Source organism: Mytilus edulis, chromosome 9 (assembly GCF_963676685.1).
Source record: "Mytilus edulis chromosome 9, xbMytEdul2.2, whole genome shotgun sequence".
In the NCBI taxonomy this organism is placed as follows: Eukaryota; Metazoa; Mollusca; class Bivalvia; order Mytilida; family Mytilidae; genus Mytilus; species Mytilus edulis.
Window position 1 is genome coordinate 17,608,118 of NC_092352.1, and position 22,821 is coordinate 17,630,938.

The window sequence follows — 22,821 nt, forward strand, 5'->3', positions numbered from 1 at the left end:
TTTAACAGAAAATCAAAGGTTTTCAATAAACACCAATTTCCCAAAACACACAAGATATATCTAAGACAGCCAATGACATGTAAAATAGAATAACAAAGAGACGCAGGCAGAATTTTTCTGATATTCCATATCTAAATTATACTGTCAGTCTGTCACATAAAGACATGATGCTTGCATTTATCAGGGAAACCAATAGCAGGAACAGAAAACAAAACACCATCAAATATAACAATAATGATTGTGTTAGAACTAAGATGCAGACAATTTTACAGACTTCATTTTAATGGCATTATTACACTATGTATAAGTCTTAAGAGATGTTCATATCAATAATCCATATTGGAACTGTCTATCAGTTGACTTGCTTTAAACTTCTTGTAATCTGAAAGATAAACATAAAACGATTGAAAGATATTTTCAGTGTGTTGACAAAGTTTTTGAAAATATTTTAAATTTGTAGTAGTCACTTAAATTTAAAACTACCAGTATTTATAATGAAGGTAGAGAGTTTAAAGAAGGGGATATCATATTCTATAATTCTTTAAGCAGATTTTAAAAATTAATCACCACCCGAAATTTAATAGATTCGTTGTCTGTTCGTATCATATTTAAATGATCAATAATCAAACATAAATCAATCTTAAGGTCAATTTTCTTTATCAAAAAAGTGTCTTAAAATACTGGGACTGTTTTTCATTCAAAATGTTCATACTTGTTTTAACAACAAACAGTCATTAACATTCACAGCCTGACAATATCCTTTGCAAGGTAATGTTTTTCTATGACTATTAATGATGTCTTTACATTTAATGTTTGATGTGTACTGATATTTTAGTCTTAGATACATGATTTTTTCATTACTTATAAATGGGTTTGAATTAGCTTTCAGTAACTGGAAGTACTCTCAGATTTTTAGGTTTGTTTCTATCAGATGAGCTGCGCCCTTTTCAACTGATTTTTAAAGTTTGTTGTTATGTTGTACTATTACACCACTGTCCTAGGTAAGGGGGAGGATTTGGTACCAGCAAACATGTTTAACCCCACACCATTCTGTATGTGACTGTCCCAACTTAGAAGCCTGTTATTTAGTGGTTGTGCATTTGTTGCTCTAATCGTATTTGTTTTTATGCCCCACCTACGATAGTAGAGGGGCATTATGTTTTCTGGTCTGTGCCTCCGTTCGTCCGTCCCACTTCAGGTTAAAGTTTTTTGTCAAGGTAGTTTTTGATGAAATTGAAGTCCAATCAACTTGAAACTTAGTACACATGTTCCCCTTGATATGATCTTTCTAATTTTAATGCCAAATTATAGTTTTGACCCCAATTTCATGGTCCTTTGAACATAGAAAATGATAATGCGAAGTTCAGGTTAAAGTTTTTGGTCAAGGTAGTTTTTGATGAAGTTAAAGTCACATCAACTTGAAACTTAGTACACATGTTCCCTATGATATGATCTTTCTAATTTTAATTCCAAATTAAAGTTTTGACCCCAATATCACGGTCCACTGAACATAGAAAATGATAGTGAGAAGTTCAGGTTAAAGTTTTTGTTAAAGTTTTTTGTCAAGAAGTTTTTGATGAAGTTAAAGTCCAATCAACTTGAAACTTAGTACACATGTTCCCCATGATATGGTCTTTCTAATTTTAATGCCAAATTATAGTTTTGACCCCAATTTCTCGGTCCACTGAAACATGGAAAATTATAGTGCGAGTGGGGCATCTGTGTACTATGGACACATTCTTGTTTTGTACATAAATCAGACCATTAGTTTTCACGTTTGAATTGTTTCACTTTTGTCAATCATTGACCTTGGACAGCTGACTCTGTGGTATGGATTTTGCTCATTGTTAAAGCCCATAAGGGGACCTACAGTAGTGCAATAATCTACACCAATTGACTCTAGTGGAAAATTGTTTCATTGGCAATCATACCACATGTTCTTATTTTTAAATTCAGTAATTTCATTCACATTTGCTATATCAAAAGTTTGTTGTGTCTTTTCTTTTTTTTTTTATCCCCATACATATATAATGACACTACACAAATGAAATTGGTTTCACTTTTAGTTATCTTTACAATTTCTGAAAATAAATGCAGCCAAAGACTGTTAATTTTAAATCAAAATACAACTACATATAGCTGTTTGAGGTATCTGGATTTCAGTGAGTAAATAAAGGGTTTCCTTAATTAAAAAAAAACTATTGGCTATTGCACTGACTTACCTCTTCAAATTTGTGTATCTGTCTGATGAAGAAATCTCCATAACGTCTGGCTACCTTAGTATCAGCTATATGTATCATGTCCTACAAAACAAGTCTCAGGTTACATTTCTTACTTAAACATTTATTTAGACAATGAATAAACTTGAACTCATTATCAGGCAGTTATTCTGCACTTGAGAAATAATAAAACAATATGTACTGCTGTTTACAAAAAGTAAATCTGTTACAAATTCTGTTATTCCTAACAGTTAGATAATTTCATTGTCAGAAGCAATAAATATAGAGATCTAATGTAATGTGACTGGCGGTTTCATTAATAGGTATGCTGAGAATTTAGTCCAATCACATACATAATAAATGTGGTGTATTCTAGAATTATTCTAGTGGATACAGGCATATAAAAATTGTATTTGATTTCACAGTTATGCACAATTTGCATATAGACAATTTTATACTTCATTGTAATTTGAACATTTAAACTTGTGGTTTACCTTAACCTGTACCCATGAAATTTGGAAGCCAGAGTATAGATATTATTTTTACCTTATCAATATAGAAGTCTACTTCCGATGCTGACTGAAATTCTCCCTCCAAACCACTTGTTCCTTTTGTCCATACTACATTCTTCATCTTATGCTAAAATGACAAGAACTTTGTTTTTAAAGTTATCTTATACTTTGTCATGACTACAAGGGCAGTTTATCAGGGACATTTGTTGATTCTCTTCTGGCATAGGTACTTCAAAAACAGATGCACATCCATAGTTACTTCTTAACAATATATTCTGCTAAAACTTATATTGTTTCTTGTTAAATAAATACTTATATATTCTACACAAAATGGCCATGAACAAAATGTGTGATGTGTTTTCACATTTGTTGCTCATCAATTTTCTGCTTACAGGTACTTATAGAAGGGGTATAATTTAGATAGCAGTACATCTTGGTTCCTTTTATATTTATTGATTCTAATATTTAAGGTGTGCAGTTCTCAAACTTTTGGCCATGAAAATAACTGTTTCGAAGTTTGATTCTTATAAGCACTAAATGTCGTGACTGTTTCATCAAACATTACAGAACTATCCTAATAATTTTATTGAGATTTTTTAAGTCTTTAATGTATCTTTCCTTCATATTTTGAAATATTAATAAAGCATACTTTTAAAAATTGTATCTGTATCTCCTAATGCATTAACTTGTTCCAATTAAAATAAATTGTTTTGCTTTCCTACTAACCTACCTTTTACTTAGCAATAATTTTAACAAAAATATATTACATTTACAGGATGGCTAAACAATACAGCTACTTACTTTGAAACACATTAAATGTGTCTTTAGCTCCTCAACAGGCTGAAAAGGAAAACAAATATCATAAAAAAATCATTTTCATTCTCATAAATATTTTATTTTCATATACATGTATTAGCTGAATGTTCAGTAAAACTAAAATTATTCTACATTATGAATCCTATTAGCAAAATTTGTCAAATAAAAATAAAACTTTTATATAGCAGCTGGCAATAATTCTTTCAACATAACATGTAATTTTTATTCTAGAATTTTTCACTCTTTTTCTCAAAAAGTATTCTTTCCTTATCAATTCAAGGATAGATTATAGAATTTAAGTTTGGCTGCCAAAATATGCAGGTATCATTTCAAAGCTGTATAATAGGCATCAATTTCTGACAGATAATCAAATCCTGTTACCAAAAAAGTAACAGAACCTCTGCATTTATATCGATTGATTATTGAATGAAACATCATTAATCAATTATTTGATTTCATGCTTTTGATTAAGTTAACTAATAAGCATGTAAAAAAAAAGTCTCTCTGAATTTTGTTTTGTTTTTTTGTAACCTTTACCCAAGGAAATTGGTATCGCTCAAATAATAATCCACACAAGTTAAATTGACAAACCAAATTGTCTTAGACTATTATAGTAAGATTATTACATTTTGCAATTACCAACAATTTATATTGAGATTTGATAGTTTTGGTCAGGTGTTATCTCAGATCAGTTTTTCCGAGTGTATCCATGATACAACAGGTCTATTAATTTTTTAATTGAAAAAATTATCAAAGAAACATTTTAGTTGTAAAAATATAGTCTAATATTTTACATACCATTTCCATAAATCCTGCAAGCTTTGACAATGGGAGTGTTGTATATAACTTCAAATAGCTGAAATGGTAAAATACATTTTGTTAAGTATTCTATAAACAGTAATATAAAAAAAAAATACATTCATTTAAACAAATTGATAAATATTTTAAAAGAAAAATTATAATTTTAAGACAATTTTATGATGATTTTTGTCTAGATTCTTTGTGCATTTAATACAAACATGTATATTTTTTAGGAATATAAATTCAATTATATTAACAATAAAGAAAGAGATAAATGAATTTTTATGTTATGTTATTTTATTCTTAGTCACTGTTTGTACACAAAATAGAATAAAATCTGTCACATCATCCATTTATCATAACTTGACCTTAATTTAAAAGAAACAAGAATGTGTCCCAAGTACAGCGATGCCCCATCCGCACTATCATTTTCTATGTTCAGTGGACCATTAACATGGGATAAAATCTCTAATTTGGCATTAAAATTAGAAAGATCATATCATAGGAAACATAAGTTTCAAGTTGATTGGACTTCTACTTCATCAAAAACTACCTCGACAAAAAACTTTGACCTGAAGCGGGACAGACGGACGAATGAACGAACTGACGGATGTACAGACCAGAAAACATAATGCCCATAAATGGGAATAAAAAAAACCCGTTATTACAGTATGTCAATTACCTTCTAATGGTTGGCAAAAGAATCTGTTGTTGGACCTCATCAATAAATACTTTATGTTGAAGCATAAATGGTTCCTGAAATAATAAAATCATAAACTGTTCCAGAACTGGTTCCCAAAATTAGTATTAAAAGCAATTTTGTTTTATGATTCATATATTAAAGAATTAAAACCTGAAGTTCAAATATGTGACAGCAAGTATAACTGCTATTAAATGGAGCTTAAAAATGCAAAAATAAACATTTAATTTTGAAAGATCATTTGATTTGTTTTATGATTCTTGTAATGTTTTGTAATATTGTGTGCTCACTGTTTACACATTTATTGTGTGCTCACTATTTACACATTTATTGTGTGCTCACTATTTACACATTTATATTTAGTTGCTGTATAGCTTCTGTTAAAATCTGAACAACTGACCACAGTAAATGATAGATGAGGCATTTGCCACTATTGTTTAGGTGCCAATATACATTGTTAGAATTTATTCTTAATATTTTCATGAAATGCATGACATGTCATGCAAAAATAAAATAAATGTCCAAATAATAATTTTAACTTAAAAAACTTTGTAAAGTCATTTAAAATATTTCTTTTAGAATATCCTGAAAGAACTTGGCACATGAAAAAACATTTAAGAATTGAAAAATGTAACATAAACTTCGTTTTTATATATATAAATACAAACCTTATGGTTTACTACTGAAGGTGTGTCATAGTTGGGTGGTACTGGTGACAAAAACTTAGGACAAGCAAAGGAAAAGTTTGATGTAAACTCTTCAATGTCTCTACAATGAAAATAAATTTGAGTAGTCCAACAATCACATAACATAATCATAATAACAATTTTATACAACCATGAAATTACAAGTTAAATCCTTTTGTTTGTTTCTTTGCATTTTTTCCGAATGTGATCAGAGAAAACAAGTTTAGTTATAGATGTTGCATTTTAAGCGAAATCAAATATAACTTTTGGAATGCCTTGGCCACCCAAAATAACTGAATAGTATAAAACTTCAATGTAATGTAGACATGGACAATTCATTTGTGTCTCTGTCTAAATTTCAACTTGAAATGAAATGAACAATGAAACAACACTCACAGTTTGCACCATGAACATCACCAGTCAAAATACCAATATTATGTGCCTTAACAAAATTTTTCAGATACTTTACTAGTCTTTGGTAACAGATGGCTGATGGTGCAGACTGCACTCTTGTGTTGGGATCATATACATGTAAGAAACAGACAGACAGTTCATATACTGCAGATGTAATGTGGACTTGAAGTTCCAGGGCCATAGCTAATTAATGGAGGCAACTGCCTCACTTTTGAAACGACGAAACTTTAGAAGTGTAATTTTTTTTCAATTATGTATTTTACATTATCAATATGCGAGTTTCGAGTTTCAAATTATCTACCGTCACACTACATACAGTGTGTCCAATCTGCAGCAGCAATTGCAGCTTTTACCATAGCGGTGACGGTAAAAAAAAGTGTTCCGAATACAAATCAAAATAAAAAAAATGGAAACAAATCTTAATGTCCTTACAAAACTGGTTGAAGACGGGTTCTTTAAAGAGAAAAAAAGATGAAAAAGGTAACCCATGAGTATAAACACCCCCTATAAGTATGCTGGCTTATTCCTTGGTTTATTTTTAAATGGATAACGTTATAGTTACCAATGTCTACACTATCATCTCACTAAACAACAAATGCTAATCGATAAAATAATTCATTGACCAAAAATATAATTATTATTTATCTTTTTAAAAGTATGATATATATTTTTGGTATTGTTTGAAAATATTTTTTTAGTGTTTCTTTTTCCGATTATGATCAGCATTGTCTGGTTGTATGGTAGTGTTCCATTTATTCTAGTGTGGTAGGTCGTGGGTTCGAAGTCTGGTAGGTCACGGCAAACCAATGACTTGAAAATTGGTAGAATAATGTGTCCAGGTAGGTTGACATGTCTTCAAGCCAAATGTTTACAGGTAACTTGTGATCACTTGTGACATTAGCACGTCAAAAATCTGTTTAAGTAACAATGTACGTCTAGTCTTCTCTTTACCTATTCGTTTGAAAACCTGGGAACGGGCTATAATGGGTGGTGACAGGCTTTTTGGGCTTGCCATGCTCCATGTGCATAGGAATAATATGGTTGACAAAAGAACGTGTGTTGTAGCTTTTCGATAGTACAGGTCATAGGAGAATTGGAAAAAGTTTTGGTTGACCAACAGAGATTAACTTTAACATTGAAACTTGATTTGGTACTTACTAGGCTAGCTAATAAAAAAAAACGCATTTCTGTTGTATTTTTTTTTTTTATTATAAATACATTGACCTCTCCCATAGTAATGCTGAAATAAGCTGAAATAAGCTTCTCCCGTTTCAGGCCAAGCCCCCTAAAAAAAATCGCCTTACTTTGCTCGGCTCAAATTTGTTTTTGCCTCACTTGATTTGGACATGCGCTACAGCCTTAAGTTCAGTATAATTTCATTGTTATCACCACAAGATCTTACCCTTTTTGCATTCTCAACATTTTATCAGCAAACTTTTCTCTGAGTTGTGAGTGAACACTTTCATCTATTCTCATTGGATGTAACACCAGACATTGTGCCAACAAAGTGTACATTTTATCGTTCATTTTTGTTATCTGTACAAAATAAATTTCATAGTTAAATATATAAGTATATATAACATATCGTTGACCAAGTAACAGTTTGAAAACATAAGTTTTATATAAAACAAGAATGTGTCCTCAGTACACGAATGCCCCACTCGCACTATCATTTTCCATGTTCAGTGGACCGTGAAATTGGGGGTAAAAACTCTAATTTGGCATTAAAATTAGAAAGATCATATCATAGGGAACATGTGTACTAAGTTTGAAGTCGATTGGACTTCAACTTCATCAAAAACTACCTTGACCAAAAACTTTAACCTGGAGCGGGACAGACGGATGAACGGACGGACGAACGGACGCACAGACCAGAAAACATAATGCCCCTCTACCAGGGATGGGGTAATTGAAAATGTAATGGTAATTAAGTGTAATGCATTACAATTTTCCATTTTTTTAATTACTTGTAATGGTAATTTAATTAATTACAATGAAAAAAGCATGTAATGCTCAATTACTTTTGAATTACATTTCAGTTACATGTACTTTTATGGTGTTTATGATAAAGATTTATGTTTAATAATATGAATTGTAAAATTATATTTATTTTTCAAATATTAATGTCACATACTTTCTGTAATTTATTCTAAAGTTTTTATATTACTTATTTGACCAACAGATTTTTTTCTGAATAGTCTTATGATTTGAAAAAATACATATGTTTTTAAGAAAGATCTTTAACTAAATAAATTGAAAAGTAATAAATCACCATGTTAAACAAAAACAAAAAAATGTGTGAAAAATCTTTATGAGAGTTCATTTAGAATTTAAATTTACTGTACACAATCATTTTGTAAAATTAGTATACACAAAAGGATTATAGAGATAAAAAAATTAACAGCTGTAAAAACAAACAGCAATTAATCAGATTAAAATTTCCAGGGGCAATGCCACTATTAAATGTATTTCATCTAATTAGCAAAATTTTGCTAAGATATAGACATTATGGTTTATTCACGATTGAATACTGCTAACACCCAATGTCAGATTTACCTTAACCAAACAACTTTTTTGATAACGAAGCTGCTGTCTAGAATTTTGGCAGATCACCCTTATAAGAATCACTATATATATTAAAGGTTGTTTTCTCCAATATTGCTGCCAACAGGACTCTTCATCAACTATAAAGAAGCACCAGACTTCCTTCAAAAATAAGATATGGTATGATTGCCAATGAGACAACTCTCCCAAAGAGATCAAGTGTCCAAAACATTTACCACTATAGGTCACCATACGACCTTCAACAATGAGCAAAGCCCATTCCGCATAGCTATAAAAGGCCCAACGTGACAAATATAAAACAATTCAAACGAGAAAACTAACGTCATATCTTATGTACAAAATAATGAACAAAAACAAATATGTCATTCAGAAACTAAGACAACCACTGAATTACAGGCTCCTGACTTGGGACAGGCACATACAGAATGTGGCTAGGTTAAACTTATTTGAAGTCGCCAACCCTCCCATTAACATTGGACAGTGTTGAAAAAGTACACTTTAGAATTAACTATAAAAATGAGTAGAAAAAGGCTTTTATCTCATCAGATGGATACAGAAATACATCTTACAAAAATTGACACAGAGTGGACTTATACTTCACCACAACAAAGTGACAGTTCTGAGCGTACTTTCAGTTACTGACAGCTAGTTAAAAAATATACACCGAAGTCTAAATTTCAGCATGACTATATTATATTCCATGTTTGATGTTACTTCAATATAGTACATACTGGAAAAGTCAGAAAGTTTTACGAAAATGCAACAGGGTTAAAATAGCAAAAATTTAAACTCGTTTTTTGAAAGTTTTTATATGAAGCAAACAGGATTTTTCTCAATATTGTAAAAATTTAAATCCCATTTTAGTCTAAAACGAGAAAATCAATACACAATAATTTCTTTATTTACTATGTGCAAAATAGAATAGGTAAATATTATCATTTGTTCATTTTTTTCCATCATATATTTTTATAAGTTACATTGATGAGTAACCTTTAATTAACTTCAACATACTACAAAAACAAATTTATCACAACCAAAACAATTCCCAATTGTCCCACATTATGACATTTATACTTCCCAATTGTCCCACAAACATATTCCCGATTGTCCCGCAAAATTTCATTACTTGTTTACCTGCAATTTCAAAAAGTGGGACAATCGGGAAGACACCGACATTATATGCATTGTTTGTACTAAAAATTATTTTCAATGTTGTGACAAGCATACCTTTTAATAATTATTAAGTGACTTTTTTTTTATTTATTTATAATTTCTATATTCATGCTATGTTTTATTTAAATAACTTCATTTCTGAGATGTCAAAATACCCCTTAATGTATTGGCAAGTTAATAGAAACTAATTTCCTCTTCTATCAACACATCTACTGATTATTGAAGTATAATACATCCATGTTCTAATCAAGTGATATATGCCACATTTGCTCCTATAGAAATACTTTTGAGAATGGCTGTCAAAGTGTACAGACCAGAGAGGTTCAGACTAAATGACAAAACATTTAAATTACTCATGATTATCAAATACAACGCTTAAACTGTTTACATGAATATTTTACACATACATTATACATACATGTATAATATTGGTTAACAAATATTATGATGAAATGTAATGTGTAATTTAATTAATTACTTTAGTAAAGTAATTGTAATTTAATTAATTACTTTAGTAAAGTAATTGTAATTTAATTAATTACATTTCAAAAACTGTGTAATGTGTAATTAGTGTAATTGACCATTTTTGCAATGTAATGTGTAATTTAATTAATTACATTCCAATGTAATTGACCCAAAGTCTGCCCTCTACTATCGTAGGTGTGGCATAAAAATCCAAACACTATTTAATTAGGCCCATTCAAGATATTATACATTTATAACAAAGCAGGCGCCATAAATGTGTAAAAGGTTTTATTGATAAACAGAAAAAGATCTTTTCTGTAAAAACAATCTTAAAAAAAACTGTATATGTGGTATTTTATACACCTACTATTATCATTCTTTTTCAATGATCTGCAAAAAAGATTATGTTCTTTCTATGTGATCTCACAGAAATGAAATCAGAGGAAAGCAAGATAATTTGCATTGTGGCCAATGCTCAACTCAGATCAAGCAAACTACACATTGATGTTTTGCAATCTTATGATCAGTTCAAGGAAAGCACCAATTAACTATGAAAAGTAATAACTTAAGAAGCATAGTTTATGTCTTATATAATATAATTATATTCAGTAGTAGTTTTTACCTGATCATACAGCTGTGCTCTAGACTGGAACATTTGTTTGGTTCTCTGAATGTACAGTAATACATTTGATAAAGTCCTGATAGCATCCTGGTATCTCCTCATCATCATATAACAGAACCCAACATAATAGAAAGTAGTAATCTGACACGCTGGTACTCGGGAATACATGTTCTATAAATATAAACATTTTTGTATCTTAAACAGTGTTTGGAATAGAGCTGTAAATGTTATGTGGCATGACAATTTTCTAAAAGATGGACTTCAGGCAATTTCATCAAATCAAAGTTTCAAAATGCATTGTAAGGTTTTTCTTATTCTTTATTTATAATAATATTGAGCTCAATCCATGTTGCATTTTTTTCTCTTAAGAAAGGAGGAGAGGCTTATATTTCTGTAGAATATTTCATATTTTTATGCTGTAGTTATGGTACTGGATGTTTCTTTCATATACTGTGAATTAATTAATTTTTATTTTTCTGGATACTAACTTTCTTGAGTAGAAACAACATTGTATTTTCGTGGATACTTGATTTCTTGGATCACAAAAGTTTGCATACAGGCCTTTAGGAAATTTATCTCTACCAATAAAATCAAAAGTTTGCATACAGGCCTTTAGGAAATTTATCTCTACCAATAAAATCAGTACTCAACCAATAGTAGTGAAAAGACAGTATGCTAGAAATCAATATTATGTCTGAAAAAAAGACTTACTTTACCATACGCTAATAACATTACTGTAATTACCTTTTTGTTGAAGTCAATACTTTCCAGAACTTTAAGTGCTTGATAGTAATCGCCTAATAAGGAGTGTAATCTAAGTAAGCCAATCAAACTGAAGTATCCCAACATTTTATACAGAGAATGCTGTCCAAACTCTCCAGCTACACTTTCTGGATCACCTGTAAATATAACAGTAAAGATCACTTTAAAATTGATACTTTCCTCAAATAGATATAATACTTTCTCTAATTCTTCGTGAATTTATCCCTTTCTGCACCGATTGTATAAACAAATTGAATCAACATGTGGTTCTTTTAATCTCAGTTCAGCATTGTTTAAAATCCGATTATGACATCGAATTTTCTTGCTTTCCTGTGAATTTCCTATTGCGATGGCATGAAAAAAGGCGACCATGCCTGATGACGTCATATAGAAAGTACACATCTTTTTGCAGATCATTCATTGCAGATTTAAGAATATCACCTAAGTAGAGAATTAAGGAAGGGTTTGTCAGACTGTCAGTCAACATTTATATATATACAATTCCTAAGATTTTATCTTGAGTCTAAAAGTAGATATTTAAAAGTCAATCAAATGAGGAATATTTAATAAAAGATTTTGTATCCTATTTCTAAGTCAGATTCAGATAAAATTAGTAGTTTCAGATGAAAAGATAAAATGAACAAAAGATAATAATCAGACATTTATAGAAAAACTTTTAACTTTGATACTACTACAATTTGACTGACCTCCACTAGTATAGACTTCTAGCTGTCTGTTGATACTTGACTTTTCTACTAGAGAATGTAACACATTCAATACACTATGTACATTCCAAATCTAAAAACAAATTAAAAAATACATAGCAAGACAGTACTATTCAAATATAAAATTTTCCTTTCTAGCACTATTTGAAAGACAATTTTTTTATAATGCAACACTTAAAAACAATTTATTGCAAGTTTTCGATATTCCAAATAATATCAACGTCAAAGACATCAGGTTTAGCCTGAAGCTCTTGGTCATTTTCATATCAAACTAATTTCAAGAATTTCACGAAGTATAAAATACCGTTGAATGACCGTTGTGATATATCTATAACTAAAAAGTATAAGCCAACAAGAATGTGTCCACAGTACACGGATGCCCCACTCGCACTATTATTTTCTATGTTTAGTGGACCGTGAAATTGGAATAAATTCTCTAATTTGGCATTAAAATTAGAAAGATCATATCATAGGGCACATGTATACTAAGTTTCAAGTTGATTGGACTTAAACTTCATCAAAAACTACCTTGACCAAAAACTTTAACCTGAAGCGGGACAGACGGACGGACGAACGAACGAACGGACGGACGGACGGACGGACGCACAGACCAGAAAACATAATGCCCCCCTACTATCGTAGGTGGGGCATAAAAATAACTCTAAGGCATAATATAATGGCAACCTAAAACTGACAGAATTCACAACCTACAAAGTTTCCACAATATAGTTTACCTTTGGGTGTCCTCTTAGTACATTGATTTCATCTTCTGACTTCTTACCAATTTTACTTCTATGTATACTGAAACACTGAAACTAAGAAAGAAACAAAGCATTGGTTTCTTGAAATGCTACATATTTATTTATTTGATGTTCAACATTACTATTTACCAAAAGCATATTTAAGATGAGGATCAGTTTTATCATGTTCAAGTTCTTTATCCCATTGTAAATAGGTGGCCTAGGTATTACCACTGCAATGATTTAGAAATGTGTCATATAATAATACAATAAATGATATTTTTTTTCAAGGGACACAAAGTGTACTAACCAAAGAAAAAAATTATATCAACCTTTGCCTTTAGCATCTAAAGATATTTCACTTATGGGTTTGAAATACTTCAGCTTGTAGCCACTACATTAAAGGTATTACTTATATTATAGCATCTCATAAACATTGAAGGTAACTCTACATGTTGTAATACAAACAATTATATATATCTTTGAGAATATGCAAAAGAAAGTTATTGGTGATTATAGTAATTGGTGACATCCCTTAACTAGTCTATACAAACCTGATAAATGAATTCATCAATGATATCCCATAACCACTGGTTTGGTAGCTCTAAATGCACAGGTCCCTCTGCATCTATTATACAAAACACGTTTCATCATTAGTTTTTAATTGTGCCTTATTTTTCAAGAGTTTGTATTTGTAAAGTAAACAATTTCGGAACAAACATCATATGCTTATGAATAACCATAATCAGGTATTAAGGATACTCAAGAAGTTAAGGAAACCAAGTATATAAAAAGCAAAAGGGACTAAAATACAATCAAATGCATTTCAAAAACATGAATTTTTGAAAATTATTCAATTTAAGATAGATAAAATACAAATACTATGAAGAATTTGAAATGTAACTTAAAAAATGCTATAATACCCTGAAAATTAAATGAGTTCATAACACAATTGCCTTTTCACATATAACAAAGCAGCACAATACTTACTAAGGATAAAGTTGAACAGATTACAGTAGTTGTAGTAGGATTCAAACATCTGTTCTAGTGTAGGTCCAGTCTGAAACAAAAAATATGAAATTAACATTGAGTGTAACAAGTCTTTTCCTAAAAAAAAATCAAATAATTTAAGGAGACATTCTGAATACCATAAGGGGAGAGTGAAGTTCAACATTTTTTTATTATCCTAAATTTAAAATTCCAACGTAATCATTTTTTTAAAAGATTATTTAGCGTATTATGGTCATGATGGTACATAGAATTAGTGTGCATGCATGCTGGGACTTTTTGTTCTTGTTGACATCTTTGTCCTTTGGTCTTTACCGAATAGTTGCTCAATAGCAATCATACCACATCTCACTGGCAGATCTTTGTCCTTTGATCTTTACCGAATAGTTGCTCAATAGCAATCATACCACATCTCACTGGCAGATCTTTGTCCTTTGGTCTTTACCGAATAGTTGCTCAATAGCAATCATACCACATCTCACTGGATGGATCTCCTTATTTTTACCATTTATTCTTCATTTACAATATGTGCCTGTCACTAGACTGGCATTTTGTCAAAGATAATTGCTGACTTCAGCTGGATTTAAAACTATTTAATATGGTAGTTCATCTACGGTATCACTAGCCTGTCAAATTGAGGTTGTGACATAGAAACCATAAATGACAGGAGCATTTCAATTCCAATCCTAATTAACTAACTAACTTCAATAAAAACTTACTGCAACAAAACAGCTAAAAGTGTTGAAAGTAGTGTTAATCACCAACAAATAATCAATCAATCTATTTCAGGTAATCTCACTTAGCTCAGATACTGTCTTAAAATCTTTCCATGTTATTTGTTAAACTATGAATATGTAGAAAACATAAAACAAAGTTAATATAATTATATAGCTATGGTTACAAACAGAAAAAGAATAATTTATAGGATGATGTAAAGCAGGTTACATGATGGGTGAAATTTGGCACAAGTTACACTTACTTGTACTCTGGCATATATATGTCTGTAATACAGTTCTTTGTACAATACCAGAAATGTGTGGTCTGAAAAAGGAAGGTTTCTCTAAATACTGACATACATTACAAGAGGTGATTGGGCTGAAATAATTTCTTTGTAGTTCTATGCAGCTTATATCTAATAAATTGTATGTTGTTATAACAGGAGATCTTAACATCGTTCAAGACCGAGAGTTAAAATCATTCCTCAGTAAAGGACCTAAATATCGTCCCCCGTCAATTATTAATTGGAATGAGTGTCGTAATATCATCCACGACTCACTCCATACTTACTGTATGAAATGGATAAAACGGGAAAAAGCTGACAAAAAATCTTTGGACTGTTTTTTTAATTCAGTAATGAAGATAGTTGATATACGTATTCAACATTTTAAAGAACATTTTACTATAAACAATAACCACAATAAACCTATTTCTTGTATCAAACATAAACTAAAAGAACTAGCCAAGGAATTTGTTTTTGTCCCGGCAGATAAAGCTGCTAATAATATTATTATTGTTTGACGTAAATTTTACATTGAGGTTCTGAAAAAGGAAATCACCAATTCACCAACATTCCAACTGACTCCATTTTCAGAAAACGAAATCTGTAACAAACATAAACTTTTAGCCACCGCTTTACAAGCAGAGCCAAATACAATGAAAGTTCCAACTATGTATTGGCTTCCGAAGCTACACAAAACCCCTTACAAATATAGATTTATTTCGTCTTCAAGCCATTGTTCAACTACTAAATTGTCTATTCTTCTTACCAGCACACTTGGTACAATTAAAAACCTGATAATAAATTGTTCAAATAAGGCCTTTGAAAATAGTGGAATAAATTACTTTTGGAGTGTCAAGAACTCGTTGGAAGTACTTGATAAATTGCATGCTTATATTGGTGATTTTGAATCTGTTCAAAGTTTTGATTTTTCTACCCTGTATACCACATTGCCTCACATTCTCATTAAGAAACAATTCACACACCTAATTAAATGGGCATTCAAAAAATCAGAATGTGAATATATATGTTCAAACTCTTTTAGGTCATTTTTTAGTAGCAATAAACAAAAAAACTATGTTAATTGGACATGCTTTGATACTATATATGCCCTTGAATTTTTACTAGATAACATTTTTGTTCGCTTTGGGGATTCCGTATATCGTCAGATTATCGGAATTCCAATGGGGACTAACTGTGCACCACTTATTGCGGACCTGTTTTTGTATTGTTATGAGTTACAATTTATGACAAAAATAAGCAAAGACCCATCGAAACAACATCTGATAAACAAATTTAATAATACTTTCAGATATTTGGATGATATTTTGGCTCTCAATAATGACGACTTCAGTATGTATATTAATGAAATTTATCCTGTTGAACTTACTTTAAATAAAGCTAATACTAACAATGACCACTGCCCTTTTCTCGATCTTGATATCTATATCACTAATGGAAAGCTGAATACTAAAATTTATGATAAAAGGGATGATTTTTCATTTCCTATCGTTAATTATCTGTTTTTAGATGGTGACGTTCCCTTGTCACCATCTTACGGTGTTTATATATCTCAACTTGTACGATTCGCTCGTGTATATAACAATGTTTTAGATTTTAACGAGAGAAATTTATGTATTACTGAAAAATTATTACACCAGGGTTTTCGATATCACAAACTAGTCAAAACATTTACTAAATTTTATCATCGGTATAAAGACATCATTCGTAAATATAGCTCAACATGCAGACTTCTAATACGTTCAGGTATTTCACATCCAATTTTTTATGGTAATATTCTTTATAAAGCACAAAGGTGTCAGTATTCACCTCAGAAACTTACAAAACCTTTGAATAGATTTATTAAGAAGGGATATAATTACGATACTGTTGTCAAGTCATTAAAGATTGCATATTTTGGCGTTAATATTGAGTCACTGATAAGGTCTTTGCATCGGAACTAAACACATTATTTTTTTAAAAACAGTTGTTGGCATGACACGGGTTATGTTCTTCTCATATATGTTATGATGGTATGATACTAAACCCCTAACGGGAAGGATTGTGCCTGATGTTCATATGATGAAATCATAATCTTTCAGTCAGTTTAATTGAAGTCTGGAGCTGGCATGTCAGTTAACTGCTAGTAGTCTGTTGTTATTTATGTATTATTGTCATTTTGTTTATTTTCTTTGGTTACATCTTCTGACATCAGACTCGGATTTCTCTTGAACTGAATTTTAATGTGCGTATTGTTATGCGTTTACTTTACTACATTGGTTAGAGGTATAGGGGGAGGGTTGAGATCTCACAAACATGTTTAACCCCGCCGCATTTTTGCGCCTGTCCCAAGTCAGGAGCCTCTGGCCTTTGTTAGTCTTGTATTATTTTAATTTTAGTTTCTTGTGTACAATTTGGAAATTAGTATGGCGTTCATTATCACTGGACTAGTATATATTTGTTTAGGGGCCAGCTGAAGGACGCCTCCGGGTGCGGGAATTTCTCGCTACATTGGAGACCTGTTGGTGACCCTTTGCTGTTGTTTTTTATTTGGTCGGGTTGTTGTCTCTTTGACACATTCCCCATTTCCATTCTCAATTTTATGGTATATTCTGTAGTGCTTGTTCACTGTAAATGAAAGGACCGAATTTGGCCTCAAATCTCAGTTTCATCTGACGAAAGATTTTCACCACTTTTAAAACACTTAAGTGTCTATTTCATTTGAATCAATTAGTTTAGGTGAAAGATTTTAACTGATTTAGTCATTGAAAACGATCTGATTCAAGCTTAAATATGAAAAAGCTACCAAATATGCCGAAAAATGTCACTTTTCAGATGTTTTTTTGTCAAAAATGAAAGTGGCCGCATCTGTGTTCATCCTCAACCTTTATATATGTTATGTATTATCATCAAATAAAACTTATATTTCAATATTAAGGATGAACACGAATGCCGCCACTTTCGTTTTACACGAAAACCATCTAAAATTTAACTAAAATACTAGAATTGTGAAGATTTCAGTAACTTAGCATGACTTAATGGTGCTAGTGCCCGATATATGTGCATTGTATTTTCAAAAAACAGCCCATATTTATGTAGCAGAAGTATTCTATTGTCCAATAAATAACTAAAAGTTTACATTTTAACAATTTTGTAAAACTGCTATATTTTGGGGCCAAAAAGGGGTCTCACTGGACCTACTCCTTTGTACGATTTTGACAAGAATTTTATACTGCTGTAGACTAACATTTTAAATTGTATGTTTTCTTGGTTGTTAATTTTTTTTTTATATACAATTGTTACGTTTGAAATGTAAATAAGGAGTTCTTTAAACATTCACACATATTTTTCAATGTGATGTATCAAGCTCAAAGATATGTTATTTCTAACAAGGTTCTTATTCTGCATAAGAGTTTAACAACAAAGGAATGAAAAATATAAACTTCTGTTTGCCAATGAATCCACCAACACTGTCTAATGTATTTAAAAAAAACGTTTTGTTATTGACATTCATGAATCATAACATCTTTAATTGCACTGGATAAGCATACATGATTTACCAAGCATACTAAAAACAACATCATACAGTTTATTTCTACAAATCTTTACCATTTTGCACTATGGGAGCAATTATTTCTGATTCTGGCCAAGGAGTTGTCTTGAAGAATCTGTCTGTCAGCTTGTTGAATCTAAATTGTACATAAATCAAATCAGTTGTATATTAAGAAGATTCTTTTGTGTAAAACTTTAATGATGGTTAGCACTCAAAATAAGCTTTGGGCAGGAATAAGCACATAGCTGTTTGGCCTTATGAACTGTTCCTAGACATAAGAGGGTGGTTAAGGGTTATTTTCGTGCAACATGTTTTGCCATTTTTATTTCATGTGCAGCCGTGAAAAAAGTTCTTTATTCACTGTGTTTCGTGAAATTGGTAAAAAGATCAATGTGCAAGAAATTTTAAATTGTTCTTTCTTCCGTGCAAATACCCCCCCTTTACATCCCTCATATAAGTACAGTATTAACTTGGCAAATTAAGCGATAAACTGCAGGATAGCTTTGATAATTGGTGTACATAATGGTGATAAAAGTCCATCTACTTAAACAATTGCAAAGTACCAAATCAATATTTACCTTATATTTACATTTGTTTAAGATGAATTAATTTCATTTCATCACCTGAACTGATAAATTACATCTTTTTAAAAATAGAATTGAAATTGAACATGTTGAGAAAGAAGCTAGAATTTGGCTTAACACCTGCATGGTTTATATGCAGTAAGACATGTAAGAGACATACCCATTTTCATATGCATTTTGAATTTCATATAGATTCTGGTCATTTATAGCCTTCTGGAATACCATAAGGAAATTCTTGATGACATCTGGTACTATATACGAGGACGTCTGTTGGGCATACTGTCTTTCATATTCCAAATCTTGGCGTGGATCACCTTTATAAAAAATATAACATTGTTCTGTCAAATCATTTACCTTAATTAGAAAAAAATTTGGTAAAAAAAATTGCACTAACATAGAGGAATAGTGTACCTCACAGTAAATCATAGAACACTTTCAAGCTCATCCAACATTACTTACTGCTAGGACAAATGTTCATCAATGTTAGTGCAATAAATATATAAAATTCTTTATTTTGACTGATCTTCAAGACATGAGTACAATTTTATTTACCATAGTGATATCAGTCACCAAAGTTTAAGAATCTTTTAAATATAGTTTAATTATTAAATGATCACACATGGGGGACACTTAATGTAGAAATCCTATTTAACATGTTTAACATAGTAACATACCTGTGTGTGCATCATAATCAGTGGCACCTGGTTGAGGATATGCTGGATAATACTGAAATAAAAAGAAATTTTTTGAGTAATCACTCCAATAAATAATCAGTTTTAAATTAAATTATGCATTGTATAGACATGAATGTTTTGTTTAATATCAGTTGGTTAAAGAGCTCTTAAAAGAGCTTATCTTATGTTCCTTGTTATTATGTATATATGCAACCCAACATTAAATAAAGATTACTTTACTTTACAAGACAGCAAGATTCATGTGGACCCTTTGGCTAAAATGGCTGCCTTTTCACCTTAAAATTTATTTTGGGTGCCGACATATCTGAGTATCTGGATTTTTTTGAAGGCCTAATATACTCTAGATAAATAAAATTCAGATGTACATTTGTGTTTCATTTTTTAGAAAATTAAAAACAGTTAAGTTAACTGGATTTTGCACTGCACTCTTTTCATTTCTCCAGAAGGTGCCACTGTCATGACTGTTAACAAAGTTCAGAAAGAGGTTTAAGAACTTCCCTCACAAGTAATAATTGAAGTGAACTGTATTGATTGCCATGGGCAATAGAGGGGGGAAAGATACAGTACTTGACAATAATTGGCGATATAAACTGTGAACCTGAGTGGACCATACCAAATGAAACTCAGGTGTTTATTATTAATTTTATCATCTTCTGCAGGGACGAAAAAAAGTGCATTGCAAAAAATAGTTATCTTTAAAATTTTCTAAAGCATAAAATCCATTTTAATCAAACTTACAATGCCTTAAAACTTTTCTTAGTCATTTAGTCTGTACTTGAGAGTAAATGTAATTTCAACTACATGTATTTGAAGGAACTGAATTAGATTTTAATTTCTTCTAGTTGTCTGCCCATAGACCGTTATTTGTATTGCTGCGCTTCATGGGATATAGCCATTCAGTACGACAGGGCCGACTCGATTAGACGTGTTTCCCAGTTATTTTTTTTTATCTTGCTTAGGTGAATTTATTTGATGTTATATTTAATGTTTTAATTTCAGTAGTATTTATAAATTACTGACTATATTTTGTCGACATGATATTATGTATCATAATGTGAAATTAAAATCAGCACATGGCACTATCGTGTGGGTATTCAATTTGAACTTCAGTTTGGTTTTTATTAGTCTTATGTGTATAGAGGTAGTCTATGGACGTTTGTAATTGTAGAAGAAATTTTGATTTTAAAACACAGCCATTTCAGCAAAATGGTCCAGATGAACCTTATTAGTGCACTTTTTCAGTGATAGGATGATAGAATTTACTGTTAGCCCAACTTGGAAAGCTAGCTATGAATGATTATGACATCAGATATTGGTGTGTTAGGCAGCATTTTGAAGGTAATTAATGTAGATTTACGATATACATATATCAAGTTTAAGGGGGATGGACAACCACAGAAGCAAAATAAAATGAAAGTTCTTGATCAAGTTTCATTTCTCAAAAATGATTTGGGTACCTTGTGTTATATAAAGTACATGTACAAATGTATATAAATGTACTGTAGGTAATTTTTTTTCGGAGACAAGTGTCTGTAATCCTTTGTGAGGATATACAATGTCAATTTCTCATGTTTGGGATGAATAAAAATAATAAAATACTCTAAAAACCAATAAATGGAAATCACTAGTTTAAGCTGGAACAAATAATGGATTATCTTCTGGTCAACAGATCGAGTCTATTTATAGATTTATAGAGAAGCCGGGCTGTCAACTGGTCTGGCAATGAGTTCAACAATATGATGGATTATCATGTATTGATCGAATCAGGAATGCCATTGAAAAACATATAACATATACAAACGACTTGTGTAGATTCTATATACAAAAGTTCATATTAAAAACATTCATATTTACTTCAGGAGGAGCAAAAGATGCTGGTGGTTCGTCACTCCACATGTTGGAAAAAATCTCCGATAGAGTTGTCTGCCCTAGAAGAACGAAAAGAAAAAGAAAACAAAGTCGGACATCGGAGTAGGGGGACAACTCGTATCTTTTCCAACTCGTACTTTTAATACTATTAGTCGAACATAATGTTAGGTTAAATTCCTACACACAAACTTCTAGTAATGTATAAGAAAATATAATACTCAGTTTAAAATCAAATATTTAAAGTTACAGTAGTGGAGAAAATTTTCATTCCATGAAATCTGGGACTAATACATATCTGAGGGGGGATAGGAGGGGTCTTGATCCCGAAATCCCGGACTTGAAAAAACGAAATCCCGAGGTCCCGAATTTAAATAAAGCAAATCCCGACATCCCGAAATCCGAAAAAAAGGATTCCCGGATCCCGAAAGGGTCAATCCCGAAATCCCGAGCTTAAAAACACCCGATCCCGGAGTCCCGATAAAGGTCCTATCCCCCCTATATCTTATTTATACGGACAATGATTTGTCAAGGATTTGTGTAGTAAGAAGTAAGTAAGTAAGTAAAACTTTATTTGGATTCGGCATATTGACAAACAATACAAACATAAGCTCTAATGAGCTTTTCACCGAATATAAAAAACATATGCAATAACAAATAAAACAAGGCATGCAGCATGCAATAAATAATAAAAAGCAGCACAAAAAATTAACTCTAAGCAAATAGCATATACAAATGTACATGTATGTTGCAAAATACCAAAACATATATATGAAGCACTATTTTTTTTTTAAATTTGCAGTTTAAAAATTATTTAAAAAAAAAATTATGATTTATAAAGTAAAAATTTCAAATCTTTCAAATTTTAAAATGTAAAAAACAACATTTCAGTTGCAATGCAAGCTGTTAATGCAGCAT

At 30.9% G+C, this 22,821-nt stretch overlaps 1 protein-coding gene across 1 annotated transcript; it reads right to left on the minus strand.

The window, feature by feature from the left end:
* Positions 1-264: 264 nt before the first annotated feature.
* LOC139487726 (eukaryotic translation initiation factor 3 subunit L-like) lies at positions 265-21,994 on the minus strand. Its single transcript, XM_071272761.1, has 19 exons — positions 21,892-21,994; positions 20,017-20,068; positions 19,503-19,656; positions 18,815-18,894; positions 15,188-15,249; positions 14,191-14,260; positions 13,755-13,828; positions 13,195-13,275; positions 12,443-12,533; positions 11,718-11,872; positions 10,974-11,144; positions 7,551-7,684; positions 5,717-5,816; positions 5,031-5,104; positions 4,346-4,403; positions 3,533-3,571; positions 2,766-2,858; positions 2,223-2,303; positions 265-382 (listed from the first exon to the last, which is right to left on the minus strand). Exons 1-19 carry the CDS (start codon positions 21,931-21,933, stop codon positions 353-355), a joined length of 1,641 nt encoding a protein of 546 aa, XP_071128862.1. The 5' UTR covers positions 21,934-21,994; the 3' UTR covers positions 265-352.
* Positions 21,995-22,821: the final 827 nt, after the last annotated feature.

Bases quoted from the DNA above. Each gene is read 5' to 3' on its own strand.
- LOC139487726 (XM_071272761.1), bottom strand. From the start codon at position 21,933: ATGTGGAGTGACGAACCACCAGCATCTTTTGCTCCTCCTGAA. The intron at 14,261-15,187 runs GTAAGTGTAACT...TTTTTGTTTCAG, and splicing joins ATATATATGCCAGAGTACAA to ACTGGACCTACACTAGAACA. The intron at 13,829-14,190 runs GTAAGTATTGTG...TTTGTATAATAG, and splicing joins TCTGTTCAACTTTATCCTTA to ATGCAGAGGGACCTGTGCAT.